Source organism: Protopterus annectens, chromosome 7.part0, assembly GCF_019279795.1.
Source record: "Protopterus annectens isolate FY-2018-M chromosome 7.part0, PAN1.0, whole genome shotgun sequence".
NCBI lineage: Eukaryota > Metazoa > Chordata > Ceratodontiformes > Protopteridae > Protopterus > Protopterus annectens.
The window spans coordinates 492,939,881-492,960,567 of NC_056739.1; the positions used below are offsets into that span (position 1 = coordinate 492,939,881).

Sequence of the window (20,687 nt, forward strand, 5' to 3'; positions counted from 1 at the left end):
ATATTCTGAAATGGATCGGTTCACTTTCAAGCAACAGTAATGAATTATTTTTCAGAGGTGTTTTTACGAACTCTCAATAAATGAAGAAAGCACATATAATCACATATGTAATTACTTTTGTAGTCACTGATTTCATGCTGGGAAGGATTAAGGTGACAGAAGTATATTTATATTATAGTTCTTTTAATAATGTAGCTGGTATTTTTGTATACAAGTATCTTGTAGACTCAGGTAAAGGATCCGAGTGCAAGTCTCAGCTGAAGTGCTTCATTCTTTATCAGTAGGTATCTAAACCATTCATTTTATTTTTTTGTGAGATCATGTATCTGTACTTCAGGGACATTTTTTTGGATGGGCACACCTAGTATACATCATGGTACAGTAGGTATCTAAAAGTGTATGTTATGAAATTGCAGGCAAAGTACTTATTTCATTACATAAAGCACCCATGGGGCTGTAAATGAAATGGTTGACTAATGTTACTTTGCATTTCAATTTCTTCCCAAGAAATTCTGTAGCTCATGCTGTTTTCATAATATTTTAGCAAAGTAATTTTCTAAACTATTTTCAATTATCTCCAGTGATTCCATTATTCTGTTTTGCTCTCAGTACTTCAAGTTTGGCACAAATTGTAGTAGTTAAGACGCTGAGTCGCACTGTGAGGAAAGTACATAGGTAATAGGTAATATTATTCAGCTCTTTAATTAGACCCGTTTGTAGTTATTGATCTACTACTTATTTTTCTTTGGTAGTGTAATTTGTCCTTTGGTAGTAAGTGACTTTTTTTATTTTAAAAACAGTTTGGGTTTGAATAACTGCACAAATATATATTTGTCCTGTGTGTCATCAAGAAGGTACTTTGTCAGAAGCAGGTGCAGATTCTAGCAGTGTTCTAAGTTCATGACAGCAATATTTATAATCTGTTCCTATTTATTTTAGGCTTTGTCCAGATTTCTTGCACTAAGAGGTTGAGGTGTGTGTGAGAGAGAGTGAAATGCCCTAGTTAGAGTTAGCAGGTGGATTTTATTTTCAAGTGCATTTTCAAGGAATTGTGAGCTTCAAGGGAAGAGAAATTTACTGCTGCTCATGCTAAGCCTACTTAAAATGTGCAACTGTTTTGTTTAGCAAATGGTATCACTATTGTGGTATAGAATTTTTAAAGCAGCACAGCAGGTAGCATACTTGCATCTTGATACAGAAGGCTATAGGTTCTACTCCCACAACATGTAGATTTGTATTTTAAGGAGGTGGAGTGCTACAGTCCTGAGTATGTCCTCCTTTGGATGAGATGCCTAATAACTATGAACTTGTTTTTCAGCTTGCCACCCATTCCCTATTGCAATATACCAGCTTACCATTTTTTTTTAATATAACGTAGGCAATCTATTCTTCAAGGACAGCAGTCATTGAATTTGTAGATTAAACACAGAAATATAAAGTTGTTTTCTAGCAACAACCTCTTCACTGGTTTCAGATCTCTTTAATGTAGAATTATTCAGATGACTTTTACTTCTGCAAAGATTCTGCATATTAATTGATATTGGTGGATTGTATGGCAGAAGTTTGAGTAGAGTGGCCCTTTATGGTTGAAATGTTCTGAATTGGGCAGATTGTCATTATTGGTTCATATGATTTGTTTCATTGTTTAAAGGAAAAATGTTTAGAACTATAAATTTAAAACATGCTCTAACAAGTGGTGCTGTATTATACAAGGGATATAATTCAATTATTATATAGTATAATTAATACAGTCAGGAAGGTGAATCAAATGACTTTTCCATGGTTCTAAAAATGTGTGCAAGGAGCCTATGATTTGAAAACAGCCCAAAGGTAAACTTACCCTGCCACTGGCCAGATGCATTTTCTTTGAATGCGGGTTTCAATGTTGTTTCAGTGAATGTGGGTTTCAAAGGTAGAGAAGTTTTAATGCTAAGTCTGTTTTCATTGTAAGACTATTGCTTTGTTTAGGTTTAGTAAATGTCTATCAGTGTTTGTGCTATAAAATTTGAAATAAAAGTTGTAAATGAAATCCAAATATCTGTAATCATTGTAGAAGTAAAGCATAAAACAGTATGCACATTGAGAGATTTGAACAGTGTCTATGACAAATGGGGAGAAATAGCCAAGTAATGGGACACTGGAATGGCTGCATGGGTGGGTGGGGGGTGGGGCTGAGTGGGCGGGGACAGCAGCGGGGTGGGGCTGCATGGGCGGGGCTTGGGTTTGCACCCCCACCCTGCAAAAAATCCTGCGGGCTCCCTTGTCCATACTGCCTGTGAGAGAGCATCAGGGGCCCACAGGCACCGTGGAATCCATTGGTCTTTGCTAAGTCAGAGTTTGCTCAAAAAAGAAGTGTCTCAAGGCATTCATGGTACAGCTTACTGGTGTCAGATATTCCACCCAGGTTCATGATTGTCAAAGGGGAGAGACTTCTCTGCAGTCTCCTCCAGTGACAGTGGTGTGGCCAAGGCCCCTGGCGAGATCCTTTTGGAGATCATCCTACTGTTGGCCTATTCCTATTTCCCATCCAATCATCAAGATTTTTCTTGAAGAGTGCTAATGAGGAGCTTTGTTTGATATAGATAGGTAGTTTATTCCAGAGTATGGGAAGTCTTTGGGACAGGAATCTATCCCTCCGGCATGTTCTGTTTATTGTGGTGACAAGGTTTAGGCCCCTAGAGTGTGTAGCTCGGAGGGATTGGGATTTCTTTAAGTGGAGCATGTCCAACAGCTCTGGGTTTGACATAGCTTTGTATGTTAGGCAGAGATCACCTCTGAGTAGGCGATATGTGACTGAGTAAAGCTGGAGTTTTTTGAGACGGTCTGCATAGGGCATCTGTTTGAGGCCAGTAATCCTCTTTGTGAGGTATTTCTGTGGCCTTTCCAGTTGTTGTAGATGTCTTGTGAGGTACATACCAAAAGGGGCGTTGTACTCTATAATGGGTCTAATGAGTGAGGAGTAGAGGGGAACAATGACCTCTTTTTTTCTGGATGAGAAACCTTTTGTGATGAGGTGTGCCACGTAGAAGGATTTCCTGACTACTGTAGCAATGTGATTATCAAAGGAGAGACTACTGTCCACCTGTGTCCCAAGGTCTCTTATCACACTTTCGGTGTTAAGTATACTACCGCCTATGTTGTAGTTCATGGGTACAGAGTTTTTACCAAAGGGGATGACAATGCACTTTTTGGCATTAAGCTTGAGGCCATGGCTTTGACACCAGGCATCTGTCTCAGTGAGGCCCTTTTGTAGGATGTCCACATCGTTAGGAGTTTCGATTATGGCTCCTAGTTTGCAGTCATCTGTGAACTTTGTTAGCCAAAGACCTTCTGTGTTAGCCTGTACTTCAGAGAAGTAGATACCAAACAGGAGAGGACCCAGGACTGAACCCTGTGGTATACCACTTGTCACTGGTCTGAAGTCGGAATTGGAGTCTGCTACTTTCACAGTGTGGGTTCTGTCAGTGAGCCAGTTGGCAACCCATCTTGTGACATAGGGATTTATACCTAGTTTAGTGACTTTATCTATAATTCCAGAGTGGGGGATGGTGTTGAAAGCTTTGGCAAGCTCTAGATAGGCTGTGTGAACCACCTTACCCTTGTCTATGGCTTTGGTGACTGCTTCAAAGAAGTCTATCAGGTTTAGGAGACATGATCTGCCTTTACAAATCCGAACTGGGTTGGGTCCAGAGTTTGGAGATTACCAGTGTCTTTGTTTATAAGTTCCATGATGATACATTCCATGACCTTGCAGACCAGGCTCGTCAGGCTAATGGGGCGGTAGTTCCCGGGGGTCCATGGTGGCTCCCCCCTTGTGGAGTGGGATAACCATTGCTGTGCACCATTCAGCAGGCACAAAGCCTGAGGTGAGGCTATGATTGAACATGGTACTTGGGTGGGGTGCCAGTTCATTCTGTACTTCGTGCAGAACACAGCCTGGGATGTTGTCTGGTCCCATGGATGCTGTGTTCTTGGCTTTGGAGAGTGTGGTTTTTACCTGTGCAGCCATGATTACAGGAACTTTACATTCTTCCGGTATAGAGATGGGCTATTTAGGGGGTGAGAGGGGGTAATGTTAGCACTGAACCTATCTGCCAGGATGTTGGCAATATCATTTGGGTCTGTATATTTAGTGCCATTGTGCTGTAACTCAGAGCAGATCTGAGTATTGCCATTGAGAGTCTTGACATAGCTATAGAATGCTTTGTAGTTGTCTTCAGAATCAGCGGCGATTTTATTTTCGTAACTAGCTTTGGAGGATTTTATCAGGGATCGCAGCTTCTTACTGAGGCTGACCAGGGAGCTCCTCCACTCGTGGGATTCTAATCTCTTTTGCAGCAGTTGTACAGTTTGTTTATGGCAGGGGACCACCAGATTGGCTTCCTTTTTTTGGAGGATAGCGTCTTAGTTCTGTTTGGGATAGCACGATCCATGAACTCATGTAAGTGCTTATAAAGTGCAGTTGTGTAGGATTCAGTAGTCGTAACTGTATTGTCCATCTGCATGGGTGTCATGAAGTTCACCACTTCTGTCTTAAGAAGCATGAAGTTGGCTTTGGAGAATTTTTTTACCATGGTTTCCTTAATGGGGGTGGGTGCAGGATGTGGATATCTATGGTAATTAGCTTATGGTCGGATCGGACCAATGAGGCATAGACGTCAGGTGTGGAACACTGGTCACTCATGTTGGTAATGACTAGATCTAGGATATTGTTGCCCCTGATTGGGGTGTGGATACGTTGATCCAGGGCATTGGAGTTTATGAATTCCAGAAAGCGTTAAGCGAAGGAGTTGGTACATGAGTAGTTTTCCCAGTTAATGGTGGGGTAGTTGAAATTGCCCATTATTAGGGTGTTTGGTTGAACCCTAATATTTTCCAGTACATCAAGAAAAGAGGAGTGGGAATCCTGGGGCATGGTGGGTGATCTGTAGCAAGCTAAAATTTAGATTGCAGTTTTGCCCAGAGTTAGTTGCACTTGGATAACCTCGGCTGCATTATGCTGAGCAACTAGTCTGGAGGTGTGGATATCCTTAATGAGTATGGACACACCTTTGCCTTTGGTGTTCCGGTCCAGGTTACATGGCCGAAAAGTGTGGTATGAGTTACAGCCTGGTAGTGCAGGGGTGCTCTCTGGAGCCTTGAACCAGGTCTCAGTCACTGCACAGATATCAATACGGCAAGAACCTTAGCCAGTATCTGGAATCCCTGGGGTGACAGGTGCAGGCCATCTCTGGCAAAGCATCGTGGTCTGTCGACCATGTCATCCCAGGCAGACAGATACTGGATCCCTTTAGAATGGCACCAAAAGCTTAGCCAATTGTTGAAGTCAATCATTTTGTCCTTGTACTGTGGCATCATTCTGGGTGATGGCAGAATGCTACTCAGGGCTAGGGTCATACCTGCCTGGGCTACAAGATCGGAGAGCCCTTCCATGTCTCTTTTCATGTAGTCCAGGGAGGTATGTCTCAGGTCGTTCACATCAACATGGAAAATGACAGAGTCATATTTGTTCTTGTTGTGGAGTGACCTGAGTGCGTGGGTTATGTGGCGGATCCTGGCACCCAACAGGCAGCTGACAATAACCTTCTCATTGTTTAGCCTGGTGAGTGGGACATCAGTGTGCCTGACTTTAGAGTCACCTATGACTAGTTTGTTGGGTACGTTGTTTTGCCTTATTGGCTGTGGTTGAGTGGCACACTGAGTCTGCGGGCTGTGTGTCATTTGGGTTGTGTTGGGTGGTGGAGGTTGCCTGCATTTCTGCTTTGGAGGTCTCTGTTGCTTGAGCAGATTATTATTGAGAGCCTCCGCGAATGTTTTTGTGTTTCTATGTGTGGATTTTGGTGGTGTAAGCCAGGGTACCTTTTTGGCTAGGCTTATATAGGCCTAGTACCTACCTATGAACAGTTTGGACTACCAATCTATTAGATGAGCAAAGTGGTCTAAAGTTACAGTGAGGTAGGTAATATTTTTAAGAGCAGGTGTATTATCTGGTTAGTTAAGTACTTTATGAGCAATTATTAGTTGGTTGTACTTTAATAGGCTGGACAGCTCTAGCCAGCCAAGATAGTTTAGGTTTTTACAGTGATGTGTTCTATAAGGCATACCAGTGGCAAATGTAGTTATGTGGTTATAACAGGAAGAGAGTTTTATTAAGATCACTTTTGTTTAAGTTGGTGAATAAAGTGGAGACATAGAAAAGGGTAGAGAGTAGATGAGAATGAGCTATGGCTATTCTAGCAGGTGGGGCAAGAAATGGTTTAATTCTATATAATGTACCAAGTTTTTTATTGATGGTTTTGATAGTTTGGTTGACATACTTATCAAATTTAAGATTGTTATCAACCAAAACACCTAGAAGTTTTGTGCAGTCATCAGGGGAAATTGTGGTACCATCATTAGATTTAATGGATAAGGCTAATACAGAGGACCTTTGAGCGGGAGAGAAAAGTAGAAGCTTTGTTTTGTTCAGATTTAAAATTGGACGACACTCAGAAATCCAGTTTTCAGCTATGTTAAATGTATTTTGGGTTAGTGTCTGCAATACTGGGTGGGAGGTGGCAGAGCAAATCAAAGTAGAGTCATCTGCATATTGAATACAATTAGCTTTTGGAATGGCTGTATGGAGGTCATTAATGAAAATGGAAAACAAAAGAGGACCCAGAATAAATCCCTGGGGGACTCCAAGGGTGTTGGGAAGGAGGTTGGATAGTTTGTTCTGCCATAGGATGGCTTTTTTGTGTATCGCAGAGATATGATTGGAACCATTGGAGAGAATGGTTGTCTAAGGAAATTGCTTTCAAAGTGGAAATAAGTAGTTGGTGGTTAACCATATCAAAAGCCTTTGATAGAGCCAAAAAAGTGCAGATGATAGTTTGTTAATATTTCTGTTATAGTTAATAGCATCAGAGAAAGTAAGCAGGACTGAGGTGGTACTATGATGTGGTCTAAAGCCATGCTGAAATTTTGCCAATAGGTGGTTCTGGATTAGATAATACAGAAACTCCTTATGGATGCACTTTTCAATAATTTTAGCCAGTGGTGATAAGATGCTCTAGGTCTGTCATTGGAGAGTTCAGTGGAGTCACCGCCTTTATGGAGTGGTATGGCATGAGAAGTTTTCCAGATAGAGGGGACTGTAGCTTCTGGTATGCTACGATTGATTAGAATGGAAATGGGATATGCTATGATATTTGCAGCTTTTTGCAAATACTCAGCAGGGAGAAGATCAGCAGATGGGGTTGTGGGTTTTAGTTTTTTTGTTAGGGAACAGATAATAGATCTGGAGATTGGAAGGAGGCTGAAGGAGTACTGGGTACTGGGAATGGGAAGCTGTAAGTTAGAGGAACCCATAGGTAGTTTACTGGCTAGGTCCTGGATAGTCTCCATAAAGAAACTATTAAAGTCATTAGCAACATCCTCTGATGGTTTATCTGGGGAGGCTGAAGGAGTAGGTGACGTGGTTTGTCCTGAGTGCAGTAGTTTATTTATACCTGCCCAAAATTTTGAGGTTTTGTACATCAGCTAGCCTGATGATGATGGCTTTAAATTGCCTGTTCCGTATTGTCAAATTCCAGGAAACCCTCCTGGACTGCATGAAGCTTAAACAGGAGGGTATTGGAAAACAGAGGACTCCAGAAAGAATTCTTGGAATGCTGCAACTCCTATTCTCATGTTGCAAAACATTCTTTGCATTGTGGCATTGATATTTTAGAAGCATCAAGCAGGGCAGCTGCTTTTGGGTATATAATCAGAAGACATGCTTGGTTAAGAGTGCAGTCTCTTCCTGATCATATTAAAAAAAATCTTGGATAGACCTCTCTACAAGGATTTTCTTTTTGAACACAACTCTTGATCTATATTTTGAAAAGCTGGAGGATAAGACTAATTTGCTTTAGACTGATAAAGGCTTTCTGCAGGTACTGCCTCTTTTTTGCTCTTCTGCCTGGTCATAGAGGAAACAGGACTAGGAAAGAGAGAGAGAGAGGAGAGACTGCATAAACCACAAAAAAGATGGCGTGTGGACCAAGGATCTAGGCCTAGTGGACCCCACCCGAGGAGTCCAGCAGGGAGCAGCCATGACTAAGCCAGGAACCTCCCTGCGCCCCTTCCCTTTAGACCCAGCCCCTCCCCCTCCAGCAAAGCTACAAGACAGACTTTTCTCATTTTTAAAAAGTGGCAGGACTTTAACCCAGGACAAATCCGTGCTCCATAGTATAAGAACAGGATACAAAATGCAGTTTTGTTTACTTCCAAGACCTGTAGGCATCCCTTCTGTCCCCAAGGCCTGCTCTGGGATGCTCGGATCTGTCAACTTGTTGCTGGAATAGTGCTCCATAGAGCCAGTTCCACCAAGAGGAAAAGGAACAGGGCACTACTTAAGACTTTTCCTAGTACCAAGGAAAAGTAACCTGGAGACCAGTCCTGGACTTAACACTAAACTGATTCCTGGTAGTCCTAAAATTCAAAATGCTAACTCTTCAAAAGCTCCTGTCAGTGCTTTACTCACAGCCTTACACAGTCAACCTATATCTCTGGGACATTTATCTCCATATTCCCATAGCCCGATAACTGAGGGTCTTGAAGTCCTTTATTGTTTTAGTTGGAAATCTCTGAAATGTCTTAAATTGAGTGACATGTTTAAACACAATGCATGCCAAAAGGGGCATAGTATTCAGTAATGGGACTTCTCGGAGATTGAGCAAAGAGGAATTAGTTGAGGCATATTTTTTTTTATGTACTTCAGAGACATGTTGGTCAAATGAAGGAATAATCAAAAAGAGTGTATAGATCCCTTATGACAGTGACTGATTGAAGGGGTGTGTCACTTACATGGTATGATGTGGAAATGTTTTGTTTAGCAGAATGACTTGTTCATTTTTTGCATTTAATTTAAGAATGTTGTCCTTGCACCTGTTAACAAAATAGTCTAGCCCGTGTTGAACCAGTTTTGAGTCCGTGGAAGAATGAATAATGCCCAATTTATCTGAAAACTTGGATCGAGAAGTAGATATTCCAGATGTGAGAAGGCCAGACACTGAGCATAGTGGTACACCAGTAGTAACATTTTTTGCTTTCAGAAGTTTCCTGACACCCCTGTATGTGGGTTCTATCAGTTAACCAGTTAGCTGTCTACTGTGCAGCATACTGATTTATATTCAGATTTACAAGTCTGTCAGAAATACCTTTATGGAAAATAGTGGCAAAGGTCTTGGTCAGATCCAGATAAACTGTATGTACTGCAAAACCTCAGTTCACTGCTAAGGTGATATTTTAACATAAATTAACAAGGTTAAAGAACCAGGACCTGTCTTTGATAAAGCTGAATGATTGATTTGTATTAATAGACAGTACAGAAAAAAAATAGTGTCCGATTGGTTAAAGTACCCTTTTGTTAGCAAAGATCGGGGGGGGGGGCTCCCCTTTAGTAATATAAGAATCATAATGGGTAGAAATTAGCAGAGATAAGTACATTTGGTTATGATACTTAGAATATAACATATTATACAAGTAGTTACTACTACAAGAGATTTGGTATAGCAGTGACTTAACAGTATAATGTAAGTAATTATAGATAATAATGATGACAATAATAATAAAATTATATCGTTCTGGAAATAAATAGAAAATTCTTTAATGTAGAATGTTTTCAGGATTTAAGCAATGGTATATATAGCTGTCCTGCTTTGTAGTGTTACACCTCACTAGTAATATTACCAGCATCTCTTTGGCGGTAGTATGAAGGCAGTACCATAGAGACAAGTTGCATGCCTTGTGACTAGAACTCTGTAGACTGCATCTGGTTTTGCATTTGCTGGCTAGGCTTAGTAGTAAGAGAGGTGGCTTTAACCCATCTTTTGATTCAGCCTCCTTGTGATACGACTGTCCTTAGTGACGTTGTTTCCTGTATTCTAGAATCAAGATGTGGATTTGGTACACTGATCAGTTAAATGACTGACTTGTTTTATTTTTCCAGGGCCACACTGAGATTTGAAGTGCTGCCAGGATCCCCTCCTTGCCATCCACATTAGCCTCATAATGCTTCCTGCAATTAACTTTTGTAGAGCTCCTCACAGACTCTCATATTGGATTACCTCTGTGTCTGCTAACCCCCTTAATCTTTGGGATCAAAGAAGGTGAAAATAACCCATAGTTTAGTTTTCCCATTTTTAATGCTGTGTCTTTTCATTCCACACAGTAAAACGCTATGTATCCTAGGTAAGAAAACTATGGTGACAGTAACCTGGTTTCATTTATGTTTATAGGTGTGTACTAGGCTAATGGCCCCGGACCCTTTACAAACCTAGCCCATACAAGTGCCCTAGCATTGTGCCACCCGACGTTAGGTCTCAGTGCCTCTATCAAGTAGAGCCACTGGAGTGATCCCCGGGGTGAACTTTCTATTTCCCATCCACTCATCAAGATTTCTATTGAAGAGGGCCAGTGAGGTGCTCTGCTTGACATGTATGGGAAGTCTATTCCAGAGCATGGGCAATTTCTGGGTTTTGAACCTGTCCCTCCAGCATATTCTGTTGATTGTGGTAATGAGGTTGAGGTCTCTGGAGCGTGTAGTGCCGAGGGATTAGGATTTCTTTAGATGTAGCATTTCTAACGGAGCTGGGTCAGACATGGTTTTGTAAGTCAAGCAGAGATGGCCTCTTAGTTGACAATATGAGACCGAGAATAGCTGGAGTAAGTCAATCCATGGAGGACATGTGTTTAAGACCTAGGATCCTCTTCGTGAGGTACTTTTGTGGCCTTTTCTGTTGTTGTTGCATGTGTCTAGTGAGGTACACGCCAAATGGGGCATTATACTCGATGATTGGCCTACTGAGGGAAGAGTAGAGAGAGATGATTATCTCTTTCTTCCTGGATGCAAAACCCTTGGTAATGAGATGTGCCTCATAGAAGGGCTTTCTGACCACAGTGGCAATGTGGTGGTCAAAGGAAATGTTGCTCTCAACCTGTGTTCCAAGATCTTTTATACCCCCTTCAGTGTTCAGTGGGCTCCTATTGATGTGGTAATTAGTTGGAACCGAGTTTTTCCCAAAGGGGATGATGAGGCATTTTTTGGCATTAAGCTTAAGGCCATGGTTTTGACACCAGTTATTGGTCTCAGTGAGGCCTTTCTGTAGGATGGCTACATGGAATTCTTCCTTTGTCTGGCCTTCTATATTATCACATCAAGTGAATATTGGTAGTCATGGGTAAGTCGCACTCATAGGTTGGTACTAGGCTATTGGCCCTAGGGCCTATACAAGCCTAGCCATAACAATTCCCTGGCTATTTTGTCCCACACTATTTACTTCCCTGGACCCCCTGGAAGTCTTCCCAGAGTAAATGGGTAAGATCTTCTGTTAAGGCATCTTAGAAGGGGCCCTTGTGCAGTAGAATTTGTTTACTATGTGCTCACTTTTGTGCATGTGCAGGATACTTCTGCTGCCCACAGTCCCTCCCTAAAGTTGCTGAAAGTCTTGTGTTTGAGCCATTGTATGTATTAATTTCCATTCCCTTCTTAACTGGCCGTCAAGCAGCTCAGCTGGGTGTCTGATTCTGCACTATTCGCATTCTATTTGGGAGTCTTTGTGCCAGATGAGACACCAGTTTTAGCTTTATAAACATTTATTTTAAGAAGTTTATATCACAATTATTTCTTTTTACTGCCATACTTTAATAGACCTTCATTGTAATTACAGTTACAGCATTTTAATTGTTGTCTTTAGACATCTGTTGCATAGAAATGCCCAAAAGGAATGTTTGGGTTTATCAGACTACAGAATGACATTGTAAGAAAACTCGTCCTCTCTTTGGGTCTGGGTTGTTCCATCAAAAGTAACTTTCTCAAAAGGACAAAGTAACCAAGTATTCATGCACTTGTTTGATCAGGAAAATTTCATACTAAGTTGTTTCTGTGTGGGAAGGCTGTGCCCCTTAGACCCACAGTACTAATGAGCACTAGATTTGCACCATCCTTTGGTAATGTGATGTAGCTTCTTGTAATACTAGTCATTCATCAACAAATTCCTTCTAAATGCTTAGCATACTTGCTAAGTTCAGCTGGATTGCATTTGGCTGAATGGCCTTCTCTGTGTTCCATTAGCTTAAAAGGCTGAGATGCCCCTTTGAACTCAGAGGTCGCTGCACCTCAGACAATGGGAATTTTCCCATTTCATAGAATTTCTTGTAGGGAGCAAATGTATACTTCCTGAAAGCTTGATGGCTGTCTCACCTAAATAAGTATATTTTCATTCAGTTTGCAAACTAACTTGACATGGTAGGGGCTCAGGTTTACTCACTTCAGTTTCTAGTATGAATTAATAGCAGCTCACATGCTGTAACTACCAAGAACAATAAACCTAGTGTTACAGCTTCTTCAGCTGCAAGCCATATACAACAGTTGACAAAATTAGAACACTACTCCAGTGAAAGTTAGTCCAGGATATATATATATTTTTTTTTGAAGGAGCCATCTTTTTCCTGGCCCTCTCCAAGGTCATTGCTTGCAGTGGGACTTCACAAACATCCTCCTTGTAGAGTGGCTGATCTTGTTTCAGCCACTGACTTCCATCCATTCCCAGGTGGCTCCTCCACTACTAGAAGTACTCCTTGAACCCAGGTCATTTGGAAAGTGGTTAAGGCTTCATCGTTTTGTGCTTAAAAGTTGGTTTCTTTCTAGAATATCTGGCCAGAGTGCTGCACAAGATACATGTTCGAACACCTTTAGCTAGCTAGTTGTAGTGTTTCCCTTTTCTGCAGGGATTTCCAGAGGCACTGGTGAGACTTTCAGCATTTTATACCCACTAGGAGAGCCAGTAATCCCAGACTCTTATTTTCTCAGTAGCAATTGGAGTTCTTCTGTGCTTAGTTACTTATTACTTCTTGGTGGGCTTCATAGCCATGAGAAGGATTTTGATCAGTATCAGTAAGCTGCCTGCTCTAGGGGATAACATATTCCATAAGAAGCCTGTTTGAGGGAGTAGCATATTCCATACAATGCATGACATGAAAACTAACATCTTGGAATTATTCAGGATAGTTCATATGCAGTCAGTGGAGAGTAATGCCTTATCTGTCAGTGAATTTAGAAACGTCTTTGCTCCTGGTGTATGCATGTTTGTTTCATAGAGTGTGGCTTTACTATGAAGTAGGTCTGTCATGGCCAATTGAATTTATAGTTTTACATATGTTTTTGTAGTATTACTTCTGCCATTGCCATTATTATTATTTATTTTTTGCCTTTTGTTGTTCTTTGATTTAGATTTTGTCCTGTGGCAGTTGAACTTTTGGCTACTAACTAGTGTTCTAACTTAGTCTTTAGGTCTCCCGTGCCTAGTTACCCCTCCACCTGGAGTCTTAAGCCTCACCAGTCTCCTGCACAGGTGGAGTTTGCTAATTCTCTGAAGCAGTGTTGGATGTGGAGAGGAGATTATAGCTCCTGCAGGATCCTCAGTGTTGCATTCATAAGCTCTAATATTTCCACTACTTACATCAACTTATAGTAAAGGATTCTGCTTGTACTGAACTGATAAGGGGCTGACATTCCCCCCACAACTAAACACACTTGTTCACTTGTAGTCTGCACTAGGAATCTGACCTGGTACCAAGACACACACGCACGCACATGCACACACATGCACACACACACATGCACACAATTGCCTGGGCTGCTGTTTGTTCCTAAGCTATAGTAGCTATAGTCAAAGCTTTATCCCTGTATGTCATGGAGCCATGGCTGTAGGATTGTTGTTACTGGAGGATTTTTTCTGAAACTGACTGGAGATAATCTAGCGTTCTTACTGCTATCGTAAGCAGTACTGCGTTCTTTACTTCAGCTTGGTGATTTTGTAGACATCTATGTGTGTGTGTGTATATATATATATATATATATATATAAATATATATATATGTATGTATAAATAACGTATACTATTCTGTACTATATTAAAAATGCTACTTTACGAAAAGGAAATAATTTCTAATAACTTGAGTTCATGTGAAGAATGTTGCATTTCTGTTTTTCACCAGTATAAACTTTTGAGAGTAGTTTCTAGAAGAGGCTATTTTCTCCAGCTAAAGACCTGACCCTACAATTATACCTTGTTCCAATCTACAGGAACTTGAGCAGAAGGAGGCAGAAGCAGCAGCACTGAAAGGTCCAGTAAAGGTCTGCCCAACCAGCAACTATAAGGACAAGTATAGCCACCTCATTGGCACTGTGGCTGCAAAGGATGCTGCGCATACACTGGAAGCAAACCGTGCTTATGGATGTGGTATGGCTTGCTTGATATTTTTAAAAGGGAATAGCTTTTGGGTTCATTTGTAATCTTCATTATCCTGTTATTGTGTGCCTGTTGATATCAGCATTACCCATTTCCAGGGAACCTCAAGGCATCTGTGTGTATCCAGGTTTTATCCATTTATTTAAATGAAAGTTAAGAAAACATAATGATTGATGTCTTGCATCTGTTCAATTCTTTTTTTTGTAATTTGGTTGCATTTCCTCCCCCACCCCAGGTCAGCACTTAGAGTAGATATCACATACCTTGGTAGGTGGTAATAGTGATCACATGCTATTATTTAAGGTTAACATATATTTCTGTAAATCACCTTTGCAACCTAGGCATCTGGATCTAAAAGCAGATGTGATGCAATTTCATATTGGGTACACTGAATGGAAATTATTCGGAGTGCTCTAATGAATGAGATTTTTGCATGTTTTTCTTGAATACTTGTCCACACAAGAAGATCATAATTAATAAATCCATTAACAAAGAAAAGAAAGCATCAAAACTAAGATGCATACAGAAATCCAGTATCACTGAAAAAAAAAAATTTATTTTTTTTTGGCAGAGGTAGTCTTCCTGCATGTTGGATACACTATGTGACATTCTGCTGAAAAAGAAAAAAAAAACAGTGTAACTGAACTTCATTCACAGTTTAAAAAGGCAACGACAAAATTCCCCAGTCCTTCATACCCATACCTTCAAAACTAATGTAGACCGTTATGGGCCATGCACACATCAGATAAAAATTTTCCATTAGTAACAATGACAGCAGCCATTGTTGCTGTTTCTGCTTTGACAATAAAGAATTAATTAACCTACTGTCCTTCCTTGGATAATTTGATCAATGATGTTGCCTGCTGTCTGCTTGAGTTCTGCCATATGGTCACTGTACTTGTGGACCTGTGTAAGTCTGGCATTTGCTGTCACTGTAATACTCAGTTTGCTGTGCTTAGTGGCAAATGATTTTTTGTGGCCAAAAAGAAGCATTATTACTCTGTTCTGACCCTGATGGATCTCTCTGCAGCATTTGACACTGTTGATTATGCCATCCTGGTGGACACTTGTAATCTTATTGTACTGACAAACTGCCTGTTTGTCCTTAGAGGAGTGGTTTAAGGCAGTAACTTGTAGTCTATTGGCCATTTTGGGTCATTTCCTGTCTTTTCCAGCCCCCTGCTATAAAGCGCGTTTTGGTGGGCTTTTCCAGCTATTGAGAACTCAGCACAGCTCCTCGTGGTGGCCATCAGTGTTCCTCTAGCAGCAGAGACCAGAAAAGACTACCTTTCCAGATTTTAAGTATTTTTCTTGGCTTTTTTGACTTTTTGTGCCTTTCGACCACTGTTTCTGCTTGTTTTATCAAAGTTTGCACTGTTTTTACTGTGTTTATAAGCTAAAACTGTTTACTGCACTTGCTAGTTTAAGTTTTGCCTAAAAGTTAAACTACAGGCTAATACACTCAAGTGTACTAGCTTTTGATAGCATTTAGTCGAAAATCATAGCATTTATTGTGTTTTCTGCTTTTCTGTAAAAACTTGAAAAAACAAAAAAATATCCTTGTTTTCCATACTTTCCTAACTAGTGTTCCAGAGACCAGATTTTGCTGATCCCTGGGCTTTGTCTTGGTTCCTGTGTTTCTCCATTTTCCTTGTTTGGTCAGGGGGAAGTTTCTTTACTCACCAGTGAGAGTGGGGAGTACTGAGCTGCCTGTTTGTCCTTAGAGGAGTGGTTTAAGGCAGTAACTTGTAGTCTATTGGCCATTTTGGGTCATTTCCTGTCTTTTCCAGCCCCCTGCTATAAAGCGCTTTTTAGCGCGCTTTAGCGCGAATTAGCGCAGAGTTGCCACTGTTGCACACTAGGGCAGCGCCGGTTAAGCAGGTTTAAACTATTCGGGCTACCTAAAGTCCACTCTTCAAATTTTCCCTTAAAACTACCTTCCTCGAACTATACTACTGATCTAATCAGCGTATCCAATAACTAAAAAGATCATCTCTACTTGACTCCAAGTAGACTATTCTCTATCTGTTAAACCTAGCACTTGCTCCTACAGTACTTATTACCTTGATACGGCACTCTTGTCATAGATAGTACCCCAAAAAGGTAACCCCCCCCATTTCTCGGTCACCCACTTCCCCCTGAATCTTTTTTAAAGTTTTTTTGTCTATCCTTGTAGCATGTCGAGGGATCAGTTGCTAGTGTCCTCTCCTGCTCAGCTGGTGAACCTGGGAATATTGAGGCAATGTTACAATTGCCTCATGTACACAGACAACCCTCTCCTCCTCCCACAAAACACAAATACATGCGAGAGATGCAACTATACGGCCAAACTGGAGGCTGAGCTCTCTCAACATAGGACTGGCAAGACCAGTCAGGAGGAGAAGGTTACCACACACACTATAGACCCAGTCTCACATAGTACCATTACAACCTCAAATCATACACATAAACACACAAAGACATACTCGGAGGCTCTGATCAAAAATCTACCAAAACAGCAGAGGCCACCAAAGCAGACACCCAAACAACCACCACCTCAGAACACAACACCTGCAACACATAGACCTCACAGTCAGAGTGTCAAACAGTCACAGCCCTTAAGGCCAAACACAATGCCAGACACACTAGTCATTGGTGACTCCATAGTCAGACACACTGGCGTCCCGCTCACCAGACTGAGTAAGGAGAAGGTCACAGTAAGCTGCCTTCGGGCGCTAGAATCCGCCACATAACGCAAGCACTCAGGTCTCTCAACAGCAGGTACAAATATGACTCAGTCATTGTCCACGCTGGTGTAAACGACCTGAGACGAACCTCCTTGGACTACATGAAAAGAGACATTGAGGAGCTCTCTGATTATGTAGCCCAGGCAGGTATGACCCTGACCTTGAGCAGTATCCTACCTTCACCAAGAATGATGCCACAATACAGAGATAAGATGATCAGCTTTAACAATTGGCTTAAACACTGGTGTCATTCAAAGGGGATCCAGTATCTGTCTGCCTGGGATGACATGCTGGACAAGCCACGCTGCTTCGCAAGGGACGGCTTGCACCTGTCACCCTGGGATTCGGATATTGGCAAAGGCTCTTGCCACCCCCATAGTGCCTTTTTAGGCAAGGCTCAAATTCTAAACCTACCACCCTAGAACACAAAAAGGAAAAAATTAAGGGTAATGCTGCTCAATGCCAGAAGTCTAAATCTCAAAATGCACGCACTCGAGGCCCTTCTCAGTATGGAGAACATCGATGTCTGTGCTGTGACAGAAACCTGGTTCAAGGCTCCTGAGAGCACCCCAGCGATCAGGTTTTACCTCATATCATGCGTTCCGCCCCAAAATCCGGACAATACCAAGAAAGGAGGGGTATCCATATTCATCAAGGACACCCACACCTCAAGACTGGTGGCAACGCACGATGCATCGGAGACCATCTAGGTGCAATTAACCATAGGCAAGACTGCTCTGCAAATTGTAGCATGTTACAGGCCACCCTCACAAACTCAGGAACCTCACATGGCCTTCCTGAAAACACTAGAGGGGATAAATGTATCACCAAACACCATCATACTAGGTGACTTCAATTACCCTAATATAGACTGGGAACACTACTCGAGCCCAAACACCCTAGCCCAAAAGTTCCTGGAATTCATAAACTCAAATGCCATGGAACAACTAGTCACCATCCCCACAAGAGGAGATAACATACTTGATCTCATCATCACGAACATGGGAGCACAATGTTCAACACCGGAAGTATACCCCTCACTGGTGAGATCAGATCACAAACTAATCTCGCTGGAGGTCCTCATCCCACCCCCACCTGAAATAAAAAAGACCACAGTAAAGAACTTCTCAAAAGCCGACTTCACACTTCTAAAGACTAGTGTGGTCTCCTTTAAGGCCCCCGAGCTGGCGGAAAACAGTACTCAAGCTGCTGAATCACTTACAAATGCCTTCTACCAGCACCTGCAGGACTGCATGGATAAGGCAGTCCCAAGCAAAACAAAGACTCTTTGTACCAAAGGCAAGCGTCCAGTCTGGTGGACCCCAGCCATAAACAAACTCTACAACAAAAGGAGGAAGCTACTACAAGATAGAGCAAAATCCTTAAAAGGTAAGACACCCTTGATCACTATAAGTAAAAACTAAGAGCTCTCATAAAATCATCCAAAGCAAATTTCGAGAGAAAAATAGCTAAAGACTCAAAAGACAATCATAAGGCCTTCTTTAGCTATGTTAGAAACCTAGGAGGAAACTCCCAGATATGCTCAGAACTAGTTCAAAATGATGTGAAGATTACTGATCCTACAGACATTGCCAACATACTGGCTGACAGGTTCAGTGCAAACTTCTCCCCTCCCCAAAGGAGAGATATCTATACCAAGCGATTGCAGCCCCCAAACATCTCCAGCGCCCAAGTGAGAACTGCTCTCTCCAAAGCAAAAACACAGCATCCATGGGACCTGATGGTGTCCCCGGCTGTGTGCTCCACGAACTCAATGAGGAATTAAACCCACAGCTAGGACAGCTGTTTAATCAAAGTCTTACCTCTGGATACGCACCCAGGAGTGGCGCACTGCAACTGTGGTCCCACTTCACAAAGGCGGTGCCTCCACCGACCCTGGAAATTACCGGCCCATTAGCTTGACAAGCCTTATCTGCAAAGCCATGGAGAGGATCATAATGGACCTCATAAATAAAGACATAGGGAATTTGCAGACTTTGGATCCAACCCAGTTTGGCTTTGTCAAAGGCAGATCATGCCTTTTAAACTTGGTTGACTTTTTGAAACAGTCACCAAAGCCATTGATGAGGGAAAGGCAGTCCATACAGCCTACCTCGATCTGGCTAAGGCCTTCGATACAATACCCCACTCGGGTATCATTGAAAAACTCATCAGCTTAAATGTTAACCCATACATCACAAGATGGGTTGCAAACTGGCTGAGTGACAGAACCCACAGGGTCAGAGTTGCTGGCGCCATGTCAGACTCAAAGCCCGTCACAAGTGGTGTCCCACAGGGCTCAGTCCTGGGCCCACTCTTGTTTGGCATCTACTTTTCCAAGTACAAGCAAACACAGGAGGGTTATGGCTGACAAAGTTTGCAGATGACTGCAAACTGGGCGCCATAGTAGAAAACACATCTGACACAGATATCCTTCAGAAGGGTCTCACAGAAACGGATAACTGGTGCCAGAGCCACGGCTTAAAGTTAAATGCCAAAAATGCATAGTCATACCCTTCGGGAAAAACAAGGTTACCCCTAGCTACCAAATAGGTGGCAATCCACTGAGCACAGAAGAAGTTATCAGGGACCTGGGGACCCAGGTTGATAGTAGTCTGTCATTCGACACCCATGTAGCTAAAGTAGTTAGGAAGACCTTCTACATTGCCCACCTTATCATGAAGGGATTCTCATCTAGATCAAGGGAGGTCATAGTCTCCCTTTACTCATCACTCATCAGACCAATGATTGAGTACAATGCCCCATTCGGAATGTATCTGACCCGACACTTGCAGCAGCTGGAGAGGCCACAAAGTTCCTCACCAAAAGGATAAAGGGTCTCAAAAGTCTGTCCTATGCTGCCCGACTGAAAGATCTCCAGCTCTATTCAGTCGCTTACCGCTTGCTCAGAGGTGACCTTTGCCTAACATACAAGGCCATGTCAAACCCAGATTTGATGAATATGCTTCACCTCAAAAAATCTAGATCCATCAGAGCCACAAGGGTGGGAGACTTAAACCTCGACACGGCTATTAATAGGACGTGCTGGAGGGATAGATTCATCACCCAAAGACTCCCTATGCTGTGGAACAAAATCCCGGTACATGTGAGGCAGAGCACCTCGCTGGCCTTGTTCAAGAGAAATCTTGACCAATGGATGGGAGATCGCAGATATACCCCAGGGATTACCTCAGTGTCACTGCTCGACAGAGGCACAGCAAAATAATGGGTATAGTTCCCCATACTAAAGGGGTGGCATAAGCCACAAAACGATGGGCTAGGCTTGTAAATGCCCTCGGGCAGATAGCCTAGTATGAACCTATGAACCTGTGTAGCCTGTCTTCTCTAGTCCTTAAGTGTTTTGACATGTATCTTTGAGTTGTAGCCAGTCTTCTGACTCGCACCCTCTGGAGTACAGAGTACCTCAGGATCCATTCATGGACATTCTACTTTTCATGGGTTTATACTCCTTATTCTGTATTTCATTAGAGGGTAAGGCTTAACATAGCAATGCTATGGTAACCTAGCTGCACCTCTCAGGACAGAGTGGTGAGTGTGCATTCTCTTACCGTTGATTCAGAGACAATTCACCAGTGGTTGTTTGCAAACTTTCAAGGTGGAGGTCATTGCACTTCATGCTACCTTGAGACTGTACCACCGCCATTGTTTATCTTTTTTATATTGG

General features: G+C 42.1%; 1 protein-coding gene across 2 annotated transcripts in view; it reads left to right on the plus strand.

The window, feature by feature from the left end:
- SPAG7 (sperm associated antigen 7) overlaps positions 1–20,687 on the plus strand; it is a 382,071-nt gene that overhangs the window by 169,750 nt on the left and 191,634 nt on the right. For both annotated transcript variants that reach the window (XM_044077096.1, XM_044077097.1), the window contains exon 6: positions 14,111–14,267. In XM_044077096.1, coding sequence (XP_043933031.1) covers positions 14,111–14,267 — 157 coding nt within the window. The remainder of the gene's footprint in view (positions 1–14,110; positions 14,268–20,687) is intronic.